General features: G+C 43.3%; 1 protein-coding gene across 1 annotated transcript in view; it reads left to right on the forward strand.

The window, feature by feature from the left end:
• RFX4 (regulatory factor X4) overlaps positions 1-12,552 on the forward strand; it is a 320,232-nt gene that overhangs the window by 156,656 nt on the left and 151,024 nt on the right. Inside the window, exons 6-7 of the mRNA XM_085652535.1 lie at positions 5,020-5,233; positions 7,420-7,497. Coding sequence (XP_085508661.1) covers positions 5,020-5,233; positions 7,420-7,497 — 292 coding nt within the window. The remainder of the gene's footprint in view (positions 1-5,019; positions 5,234-7,419; positions 7,498-12,552) is intronic.

Genomic DNA, 12,552 nt, shown 5'->3' on the forward strand with positions numbered 1-12,552 from the left:
ATAAGTGCAGCTGCAGACTCATCGGATCTGGCTGCACACAGCTAGTCGCACGGCATCTGTTCCTGACGCTCGTCCTGGCTGCGTCTCACAGGCCTGAAACCAGATGCTCAACGGAGGATTGTCAACCTTCCGTTCAATGGGTCTTCACTGTTTGGGTCTCATGCGGATGATGAGATGGCCATAATGAAAACTGAATTGGACACTGTGAAGGCTGTTGGCTTAGAGAAGCAGAAAGAATTCCGCAGACGGTTCCGCTCCTACGACAGGTGCTCCTTCCAACAGAGGGTTCAAACCCCTCAGGGGTCATCCCAAAATCAGCAACAGCAGAGGTCGCAATTCCATCGCACACAACCTGGTAGAGGTAGAGGAAACAACAGGCAGCAGGCTTCAACTGCTAAGCAACCAGCCAAGCAATGAGCAGAGGCTTCCTCCGTGCCCGTTAGCCATGCCAGTAGGAGGAAGTATCACTTTTCATCTGCAATGAGCAGAGGCTTCCTCCGTACCTGTTAGCTACGCCGGTAGAAGGACGTATCACTTTTCATCTGGAAGAGTGGAGATCAATAACAAATGACAAATGGGTGCTGAATATTGTACAAAATGGATACTTGCTGAGGTTCAAGGCCCCACCTCCTTCAGTTCGTCCTCAAAGAAGATCCAATCAACATCTCCTACTGTTGCAAAAAGAGGTGGACAGTCTTCTACAAAAAAACGCCATAGAGTATGTTCCAAAGCATCAACAAGGACAAGGCATTTACTCTTGTTACTTCCTGGTTGAAAAAAGAGGACAGACCAGAGAAAACAGACCAATCCTCGATTTTCGGCTCCTGAACAAATTCATCCGCAAGGAAAAATTTCAGATGTTGGCTCTGCACCAGATCTTCCCTCATCTTCATCAGGGAGACTGGATGTGTGCTATAGACTTCCATGACGCCTACTTCCATATCCCGGTGTTCAAAAGACATCGAAAATTCCTCCACTTTCATGTAACCCATCAACATTTTCAATTCTGAGTTCTACCGTTCGGGCTCAAATCAGCCCCCCGAACGTTCTCGAAGTGCATGGCTGTGGTGGCAGCATTTCTATGCAAACGCAAAATCTTCCTTTACCCCTATCTGAACGATTGGATCCTGAAGAGTGCCACACCTTCTCTGCTTCAGAATCACCCCAACTACTGTCTCTAGCTGTTGAGCACTCTGGGGCTTCAAGTCAACTTCAAGAAGTCGGTCTTCAATCCGACACAGAGAATCCATTACCTAGGCTCTTCACTGGATACCGCAAAGGCAAGCGTTTGTCCTTCGGAAGAGAGGTTATCATAAATGAGAAACAAATGTCGTGATCTCCTCAGCGCCCGTCATCCCACAGTCAGACAGGTTTTCGTCACTGTTGGGCTCCATGGCCTCTTGCGTATTCATCGTCCCCAATGCCAGATTGAACATGCGTCCTCTACAGCAGTCTCTGGAGGACCAGTGGATGCAAGTCTCAGGTTGCTGGGAAGACTGTGTGACTCTACCTCAATCAGCAAAAGACTCCATCACATGGTGGATGAAGCGATCACACCTACTAAAGGGAGTCCCATTCCACCAAGACGTTCCTGCTCAGTCCATAGTCACGGACGCTTCCCTGCAGGGTTGGGGAGCGCACATGGGGCCTCTTCAAGTACAAGGTCCCTAGTCAGAGGCAGAACAAGGGTATCACATCAACTTCCTGGAGTTAAGAGCCGTTCACCTGGCTCTCAAGTCGCTGTATCCTTCTCTCCAGTCCAGCCGCCTCTTGGTTCAGACAGACAACACCACAACGATGAATTATCTGAACAAGCAGGGGGGCACCAGGTCGAGAACGCTCTCTCTGGAGGCACAGACCATCTGGAAGTGGCTTCTCGCAAGGAACCTCAGCATTGAGGCTATTAACCTTCTGGGGTCAATGAACGTTCAAGCAGACTCACTAAGCAGAGACTTTGTAGAAGCGCACAACTGGGTGCTCAACAGCGAAGTCACGCAAGACATCTTCCGACAATGGGGAGTGCCAGACATCGACCTCTACGCAGACGCGGCCAACACCAAATGCCCCGTCTTCGCATCCAGTTTTCCCCAACCAGGCTCACGAGGGAATGCTCTTTTGATAAATTGGTTTCAGACATTACTGTATGCCTTTCCTCTACTTCCGCTGATCCCTGCAGTGATCAACAAATTTTACAGGACCAACACCAGAATGATCCTGATAGCTCCGGAGTGGCCGCGTCAGTGGTGGTACCCGGACCTTCTACAATTATCCGAGGTGCCACACCGGAGGTTGCCTTGCTGTCCAGACCTGTTGTCCAAGAACGAGGGGAGAGTGTTTCATCCCAATCTCTCATCCCTCAGATTGACAGCATGGCTCCTGAGGTCCTTCAGTACAGACACTTAGACTTACCAGCGGATTGTATGACTATCCTGAAGGAAGCCAAGAGAACGTCCGCCAGAAAATCCTATGCTTTCAAATGGAAGTTGTTCTACTTGTGGTGCAGGGACAATGCTCATGATCCGGTGCAGGGTCAAGAGCAGGAACTGTTGCCATACTTATTACATTTGGCCAAGTCTGGTCTGTAGTTCTCTTTGATTAAAGTGCATCTAGCAGCCATCACTGCATACAGGAAGCCACCTACACAAGTCTCTTTTTTCCAAATGCTAGTGGTAAAAGATTTCCTTGAAGGGATACAAAAGGTTTACCCCCAGTGAGATCTCCCTCTCCTCCTTGGGAGATCAACATAGTCCTTACAAAACTTATGGGTGCTCCTTTTGAGCCGATTCACAAGGCTTCTCTGCAGCACTTATAGTGGAAAACTGCTTTTTTTAGTCGCCAACCCTCCTGCCCGCAGGGTTAGTGAAATCAGTAGGTGGTCTCGGATTTCCACATCAATCAAACTATCACTCTGCCCACTTTTTTTCGCAATCCCACTACTCCCGGAGAGGTCCCACCATTCTTTAGACTCAAGAGGGTACTGAAATTTTATCTAGACAAAACCAAGTCCTTGAGAAAGACGGACCGGTTGTTTGTTAACTATAGTGCCATAAATACCGGTTTGCCAGCTTTCAAAATATCCATCTCTAGATGGATAGTTTCTTGCATATCTTTGTCCTACCAACTACCTAACAAGGTTCTTCAGGGCAAACCCAAAGCACATTCTACCAGGGGAAAAGCCTCTACCACGGCCCTCCTTAGAAATGTTCCTATGACAGAAATTTGTAAAGCAGACACTTGGCGATCGGTTCATACTTTCACTCACCATTACTGCTTAGACTCTGATACACAGGCGGATGCCCAAGTTGGGCAAGCCTCGCTGAGAAATGTGTTTGCTTGATGTCATGTTAAGATGTGCTGTTACCTGTTTTAAAATACTGCTTGCTCGTCCGCGAGGTAGTGGGTATGGGCTTGCTACTCTTTTCAGTGCTTATGACTATTGAGGAGTATCCCCTGGAAGAGAAGGATTAGTTACTTACCTGTAATCCTAGTTCTCTTCCAGGGGTATACTCATCAAAGTCATAAGCAACCCTCCCGCCTCCCCGGACGAGCAGTTATAGAATGTTAATGTGGTGTTTGCATCTTATACTCGGGTTGCTTCAAGTTAGTACACCGTAAAAAAGAACTGACCTAACTGTCACTTGTGGTGCATGATGGGAGCAGAGGGGCTCCTGGAGGTCTTAAAGGCAAGGTGCCAGTTTTTTACAATACGGTGATGTTTATTCATCTATGCAGCCTAAGAGCCAACTGCCTGCTATTACCTGTTTTTCTGTGTTGAAAATAAAGGTTTCTTGTATGACACTATTACAGTGTATGTTCTCTATTACAAGGTGTATGTAGGAGATTATTTTTGTACAACAAAAACCTATGTAACTTTGGCATTTTGCCCTATTGGAACTATGTTAGGCTGCATATTTATGTGTTTATTTACATGTATATATGTATGTCACGGAAGTGCTAGACACTTGTGCCCCCAACATACACATATATATGTATATTTTTATATGCTCCGGGATCCCACACATAGGCGGGCATTTATTCAGTGCTTATGACTTTGATGAGTGTACCCCTGGAAGAGAACTAGGATTACAGGTAAGTAACTAATCCTTATCCTCACAACTTGAGACTCGCTGTTCCAATTCTTCACAACGTTCAGCGAATTGAATCATTTGGCCCTCTATGTTCCTCAAGTGCTGCTTAAACGCATTTGCAAATCAAGGAAGGGGCTTTGAGGCAGCATTGTCCCCAGCCGCTGCCAGTGCAGGTAAAAGCAGTGGGGCCAGCTGGGGGGAGGAGGGGATTTCGACAGACCATGACGAGGGACAATTAAATAAATAATTAATTTTCTCTCGTCGTCGGCCGTCGAAATCTCCCCCCAGCCGGCCCCACTACTCTTACCTGCACGACCGTGGCTGATTGTCCCCGTTAGCTGCAGCTTTCCCCACCCTGGCTGCCAGTGTACTAGCTTCTCAGGTATCTCAGAGACCAGGCGACGATGCTTATTCTGCAGATTAGAGCACAGCAGAAGGAGGCATGTCGAAGCCAGGAAACATGCCAGAACCTAGCAATTTAAGGTAACCGCTTGATTTTTTTATTTCCTTGTTTTTAATGTAAAATGTTGCACTGTACATGAAAATGAATAATAGTGGGGGTTTTGGGGTCAAAGAGAAAGTATTACCATATGTGTAATACAAATACGAAAAAAGAGTACCCACAGTGGAATGAACCATGCATGTTAAACAGCTGCTGAAAATGCCAATAGGTCTTGCGTTGTTTGTCCCGCATCCTTGGCCCCTCCACTGAAGTCAGTCCTGCACTAGACCTGAGGAATGCCAAGCATACCTTTTCAAGCTACTTATTTCAATATGATATATAACTGCTTGGCACAAGCACATTTAGTTGTTCTATATCAAGTATTTGGAAGTGGCACGAAATGTCAGATTTGTCCAAGAGTGAGCTCATGTAGAAGTTATCCCTGGATCTCTGTTACTCTGTTGGACTAACCACACTCTCCACGTGCAGGTACCATTACTACGGGATCGCGGTGAAGGAAAGCTCCCAGTACTACGACGTGATGTACTCCAAGAAAGGAGCAGCCTGGGTCAATGAAACAGGAAAAAAAGAAGTCACCAAGCAGACAGTGGCGTATTCACCCCGTTCCAAGCTCGGGACGCTACTGCCAGAATTTCCAAATGTCAAAGATCTAAATCTGCCCGCCAGCCTGCCAGAGGAGAAGGTAAACACATATTTTGAACTTACTCCTCAATTCACAAATCCCTTCTGTTCCTATTTTCAGAGAAATATTATCAACGAATATGTAAATATAAACATTTGGAGCAAAGATACGTGCACAATATTTTTTTTACAATAAGTATATTATTTCATCAAACCTGTGGTGATTTATTCATATGATTATTGAATTATAGCCCCCTAAAATGAAAACCCAGGGCTTGCTGTTTTGAAAAGGCCCCAAGGACGATATGCTCTTGGCTGGCTCCTCGCTTTGCCAGTTGCTGACAAGATACAATAATACATATTGTAAATCAGGCAGCTGTGCAATACTCAAATACTGCATTTGAATTGGCCCACATCGGCTCAGTCTTTTCCAGGGCAATCATTCATGAATGCATTACAATCGAAAGATCATGTTGCACTAGCATTTTATTGTCAGTGTTATCTCAGAAGCTAGGAGAAAAAATGGTGGCAGACTAATTACCATGAACAGTGCAAGAATGGTATCCTTCATGTAACCTTCCTCATAAAGTAGTACCAAGAGAAACAGATCTTACAAAACCAGGGGGCAGCCACGGCCTGTGCAGGTAAGAGCATTGGGACGGTGGGGCCAGATTGGGGGGTGGGGAGGAGGATTTCGACAGCCAAATATTTATTTAATTTTCCATCGTCCTCGTCCGTCGAAATCACCCTCCACCCCCGCTCTTACCTGTACAGGCCGCGGCTGCCAGGGGGTGGAGTATGGCCCTTGCCTTTGCCCTAGCCTTCTGACTCAAACCCCCTATGACACTACAACCAGCAAGGTTTGCCTCCGTGCCCGAGGAAATGACACACAGCGCTGAATCAGCCTGCCACACCTGGTGCAGGAGGCGGAGGTGCAGCACTGTGTGTCTGCAACCCACAATGCTGCTGTACTCCCACCCGTGCATCCTACAGCACACAGATGTGTGATCTTGGCTTTTGCCTTTCTTATATTTATTGCCAGTGATTTGTTGCCCCCTCTATCAAATGGCGAAGTTTAGTGCTTCACAAACAGATATAGGGAATGCTACTCTGGTTCAATACATCTCAGTGCCACCTGGTACTGCTGAGCTGAGCTGATCTATGGAAGAATTCTACTTGAGAAATTCAACGATCTGCTGCTGGATGTTAACCAATTATGGTGAAGATCCAGGATTGCCACCCAGTCAGTATTTTAACAGCATGACTGGAATTTATATGTCAAAGTGGGAAAATAGGAAAATAGGCAAGAGCTCCTATATATATATTTTTTTAGACTTTTATATAGCCCGAACTAGACCAGACATTGGGTATAAGAGCGCTCTACATGAGCACCAGTTTTGTTACAGATGAACACATTCATTTTTTGTTAGGCACGGGGAGATTAAGTGATTTGCCCAGAATCACAGGATGTTGAGCGTCGTTGCCAAGACTCCAACCCAGTTCCTCAGGTCCGAGGTCAAATGCTGCAGCCGTAAGGCTACAGCCTCTCCCCAATTTTCTCTTTTAAATATAAATCTCAGACATTAAATGCAAAAATTAATATCTTTAAAATATGTCAACAATACATCTAAAAAAGTTGCACCATGAGATTTTTTTAAACAAATAAAAGAGAATTAAATGTTATATAAATCCAGACAAAGGCATAATGACATAAACGACATTAAAGTTGAAGTGTTACTACATTTGTGAACAGACACGTTTAAAGACATGGGCAAAGTGGGATTTGGCCCAGGGCCCCAGCCGCTTAGGGGCCCACTGATAGAGCCAGCTCTGTTCTGCAGAGTCTTGCCCTAATTAACTTGAATAATTCTTAAACAGATTGTTATGAATACTGTTTTCCTTTGGTTAATTTATTTTTAATGTGGGTGATGTCTGAGATCTATTGCAGACATTTTCCAAAGAAATATGCTTTTGTTTCATGCAATATGCATAACAAAGTTTCTTTTAGAATTTGGACTGGCCGACGAGGGCATGAAAGAGCTGAAATTGGATCATAAATTCAAAGCTGTTCCTAGCAGGGGTCCCCAAAATACTTTTGGCCCAGGCCCTCCAAAATCCTTAACATGTCCCTGTTTGTGAAGGCATGCTTCTGCTTGTGCAGTTTTAGTTTGTCTAGAAATTCTACCCTTCTACTCTTGCACGGATACACTTTATCTTAGTAAAAGATAACTGCATGTTCCTTCACAGGTTTCTACTTTTATTATGATGTACAGAACGCACTGCCAGAGGATACTGGACACTGTAATCAGAGCCAACTTCGATGAGGTAAGTTGTCTTGAAAGCACTTGGGAAATTAGGGAAATACCTGTCCTAAATATTTCAGAATAGTTGTGCTGAAGGTTAAATGACAACCTTCACAAAACAAAAGAATGCACTAATCCAAATGGGTAGTGTCCCTCTACGCACAGCCGAAAGGCAACAAAGTTGCAAAGTTTCAAGAAAAGTTCTAATATGCTGTTTTATTATCAAAAGCTTAATCAATATTCATTCCACGTTGTATTCACGGGTTTGTAACATGAACATTGTAATTCAGCGCAGGACTTTTTAATGCACTCAATGCATTTCGGGTCACGCACGACCCTTCATCAGGAGAAGTCCTAAAAGAATTCAAAGGGAGAGTTTTAGCGACCTACTCAAATGTAGAAATATCGGTAAATTGAGCAAAAATCCACCGGTTTAAACGAAAACTCCGAAATGCCGTGATGTTAAACGAGAAGAGAACGTGGTTGATCATAGAAGGAAAACCCAGTTAAAAATGTCCAAAAAGAAGTGATGTTAAACGTGAGAAAAACATGGTTGGTCGTAGGGAGAGAAGAGACCCTTCAAGGAATCCCAAAAAGTAAACGGTGTTCAGAAAACGAGCTAGAAGTGATCAGTTGATTTTATGACAAGAGTAAATGGAGACACGCTTTTTACCAATGATAGAAAACACCAAGTCAACCCATTATCAAAACCGCTTGTGCAAAGAAAAGAGTTTAGGTGAAACATTATGACAGACCCAATAAATTACATTTAAAGAAGCATACCTGAAAGATAAGGAATCAAAGGTTTCGAACGTCCGAAAGACGGACGGCAAATACGCGTGTGGTTCAAACACCAACACCTGTGGTATGTAATCGAGAGTGAAAAAGGAAGACGCTGATATATGTGACGTGAAGAATAGAAAGAGAAGAAGGGTTGGAAACATCCTGAAGGCAGCCATATTGGAATGAAGTCATAGTATAACAATGTTGATACAGGATAATCACAATGTGTAACAAAAGAAGGAGGAGGTTAAAGAAATTCTCAAAATATAGAAAGTAAGATATGCAGAGTAAGAATATGAGGGTTCAAGACAGAAAAAAGTGAGGAAAAAAAACGAAAGTTTATTAATAATAGACACGAATGAAAAAAGTGGGTGAATAAAGTTATTCAACATACAAAGAAAAAATACGAATCAAAGACAAATTAATAAATCAGTGGAGATTGCAATGGAGATTACAGAAATTCAAGGAATGTAAAGACGGAAAAAAGGGGGAACAGAAACAAGGGTTAGCTGATGATATAATTGAATTCAGAAGGCAAGTGGATAGAGTTGAAAGAAAACACACCTTAAGAACCATTTGATGATCAAGAGTGAGAAGATATGAAATGAAACTAAACAACATCAAAACAAGTAAATAGTACCTAAAGAGTACATGAGACAATGAAATTGGCAATTACTGTGCTCAAGTAAATAATACTGTGTTAACATTAAATGCAAGAAAACATAACCGATGTTTGTCATTCCATAGGATTGGGTTGCACAGAGCAAAGTTTATAGGAAACAACTGAGTTCGACGCGGTCATTAAGTCCATGTGGGACCAGGGCATTCATTCTGTAGATCCAAAACGTTTCTCTCTGGAGAAGATGTTTGCGATTGTGTCTGTGATCTTTGATCGGTACCACCTCGCATACCAAAAACCTTAATTGACTAATGTTATGACTCTTGGCCAGAAAGTGCATCGCAATTGCAGATTTAGTATTCTTGTTGCGGATGTTGCTCTTATGTTCCGTTAATCGTACCTTGATTTTTCTCTCTGTCTTGCCGATATATACTAAGCCACATGGGCACTTGAGCATGTAGACAAGGTTTTTAGAATCACATGTTGCCGTAACGTGTAGCTTGATGTTGTAACCCTGTGTAGGATGCTGAGTTGAATTACCTTGGATGATGTTGTTACAGTGGCCACAGTTATGACAAGGGATTGTACCCTTATAAGAACCAACAGACAGATTAGGCGATTGGAATTGCAAAAGTTCCATCAGGTTCTTGCCCCTTTCATATGCGAAAATTGGTCTTTCCAAGAATATATCATTGAAGTCAGGTTCGATTTGTAACATTGGCCAATGTTTTAAAATGGTTTTTTTGATGTTGAAACTCATGGTCGAAAATTTAGTGACCATGACTGATCTTGTCATGGATTTTTTTATGTTGCTGATTTTTAGCAGTTGTTCTCTGGATTTGTATTTCGTCCTTTCTAGAGAGGTAGATACGATTTCTTTGGGGTACCCACGATCAGAGAAACGCTTTTCCATGTTCAGGTTTTCCTGTGTCAAAAGTGTTGGTTCAGAAATGATCCTTTTTACCCTAAGAAACTGAGAATATGGTAGATGATTTTTCAGTGAGGGTTGATGGAAGCTAGAAAAATGTAATAAATTATTCCTGTCAGTACTCTTCCTGTAAAGAGTAGTCTCGATTCGATCATCTTTGATGTATAATAATACATCCAAGTAATTGATGGTGTCATTGCGAATATCGTAAGTGAATTTCAAACGATCATTTAACCCATTGAGCGTGTTGATGGCTTCTCTCAAAAGATGCTCAGGACCTCTCCAAATCAAAAAAATATCGTCAATGTAACGTAAAAAAAGTGGCATGTGTTCTTTCCATTGTGAGTTGTTTAAAATGTGATCAAGTTCAAATTTATGCATGAACAGTTGTGCATAGCAAGGAGCTGCACAATTGCCCATGGATGTACCGTTCAACTGCAAATAAAATTTGTTGTTGTAACAGAAATAGCTGTGGTAAAGTGTGAAATGAAGTAATTCAAGTAGAAATACTTTAAGATCTTCAGAAATGAAAGATTGCAAAAGGAAAAATTCAATAGCTTCCATGCCAAGATTGTGAGGAATAGAGGTGTACAAAGAGGTTACATCTATGGTACAAAAAAGTGTGTTCGTATCCCACTTAATGTCACTTTGTTGTATGATGTTTAAAAAATGAGTGGTGTCTCGTACATAGGTTGACATTTGTTGTACGAAGGGTTGAAGATGTCGATCAAGATATTTGCCTATAGGTTCGTGCAATGATCCGCATGTGGAAACAATCGGTCTCATTGGTGGATCGATAAGACTTTTGTGAATCTTGGGTAACATTCTCAATGATGGACGTGTTGGAAAATTCTGGGTAAAGTATCTGCGTTCTTTTTCGCCAATGGTTCCACTGTGGACCGCTTTGTCCACGATGTCGTGTAAAGTAAGTTGTATGTCAGTTGTTGGATCCTTGTCCAATTCAAGATAAGTGGTTGAATCTCGTACGTGCTCATCCAATTTGAGTCTATAGTGAGAGGAATCCATTATGACTAGAGCACCCCCTTTATCTGCATTGAGGAATGTAAGATCAGGATTATCCGCCAATTTTTGAAGAAGAGCTCTGTCTCTCCCTACGACCAACCATGTTTTTCTCACGTTTAACATCACTTCTTTTTGGACATTTTTAACTGGGTTTTCCTTCTATGATCAACCACGTTCTCTTCTCGTTTAACATCACGGCATTTCGGAGTTTTCGTTTAAACCGGTGGATTTTTGCTCAATTTACCGATATTTCTACATTTGAGTAAGTGGCTAAAACTCTCCCTTTGAATTCTTTTAGGACTTCTCCTGATGAAGGGTCGTGCGTGACCCGAAATGCATTGAGTGCATTAAAAAGTCCTGCGCTGAATTACAATGTTCATGTTACAAACCCGTGAATACAACGTGGAATGAATATTGATTAAGCTTTTGATCATAAAACAGCATATTAGAACTTTTCTTGAAACTTTGTTGCCTTTCGGCTGTGCGTAGAGGGACACTACCCATTTGGATTAGTGCATTCTTTAGTTCATATTTGCGCCCTGGTTTAGGAGGCGTTTTGCTCGAAAGCACGCCCTAACTGGAGTAATCCTATTTCATAAATTGGTGTGCGTGGTCTTTCCACATTAACCTTCACAAAACAGGCATTGGCAAAGCTAGCAAGTGGCGCCTCTAGTTCCAATTGGCTCTGCAAATTTATTTTCGTGCTGCTGTAGACCTTTGAAAAATGCTTTTCCCTACTACTGTGCAACATCGGTGGGAAGAAAGAGAAAAAAGGCACAATGACGTGACCGATTACATTATTCCACTAGCACCCGGATGCATCACATCACATGTGCGTCAACTGAATGGCACAGTAGCCATTTTCTTTGGGTTTTTTTTATTTACAGATTCAAAATGGTGGATGCTACTTGGATCAGTAAATAAAACAATTATTGTTTTGAGCGAAGGCACAATATAAAAATATAAAGGACCGCGGGTTTGGGGAGGCAAAGGCGGAACGGCTGGTGGAGAGAGGAGGGGAAAAGCAGCTCACGAAGGAGAGAACAATATGTAGCGTGTGGAGGGAGCAACGTGGGGGAGAACCACACAGTGAAGTGGTAGGCAGAGGAGAAGAACACAAGCGTGGGGAGAAGCACTCGAGAGCGAGCAGCACACAAGGGTGACAACAACATAGGGAGTGGGTGGAGAAGCACATGAGGGAGAGAGCAGCACAGAGCACAGGACACGCAGGAAACCAGGGAGACACACTGAGCATGAGGGGACATTTGGAGGAAGCACAGGAGAGAGAGAGGGAGAGAGACAAATCAAGAGGATGCTAAAGAGACTATGTTCCAAAAGAGGGACAAAGATGAGAGGAGGCTCTCGATGCCGCCATGGCATTCAACACCATTGAGTGACTGTATCTTTGGGCGGTGCTGGAGAATATATTGGCCCGGAATATATTCATTGGGTACAATTATTATATGCTCGGCCTCTTGCTCAAGTGGTAGTCAAAAATAAGAAATCTTCAACCTTTGAGTTGAGTCGAGGGACCCGGCAGGGATGTCCATTTCCCCCCCCCCCCCCCCTTCCCCCTCCTGTTTGCTCTGGTGCTAGAACCATTGGCGGCCTCGATCCGCAAAGACCCAATGATCCGTGGTATGCGTTGGTCGCCGGAATGGGAGGCCCGCATCTCCCTCTACGCAGACAATATTCTACTTTATTTGACAGATCCGAGGCGGTCC

This window comes from Triturus cristatus, chromosome 4_1 (genome assembly GCF_964204655.1).
Source record: "Triturus cristatus chromosome 4_1, aTriCri1.1, whole genome shotgun sequence".
NCBI lineage: Eukaryota > Metazoa > Chordata > Amphibia > Caudata > Salamandridae > Triturus > Triturus cristatus.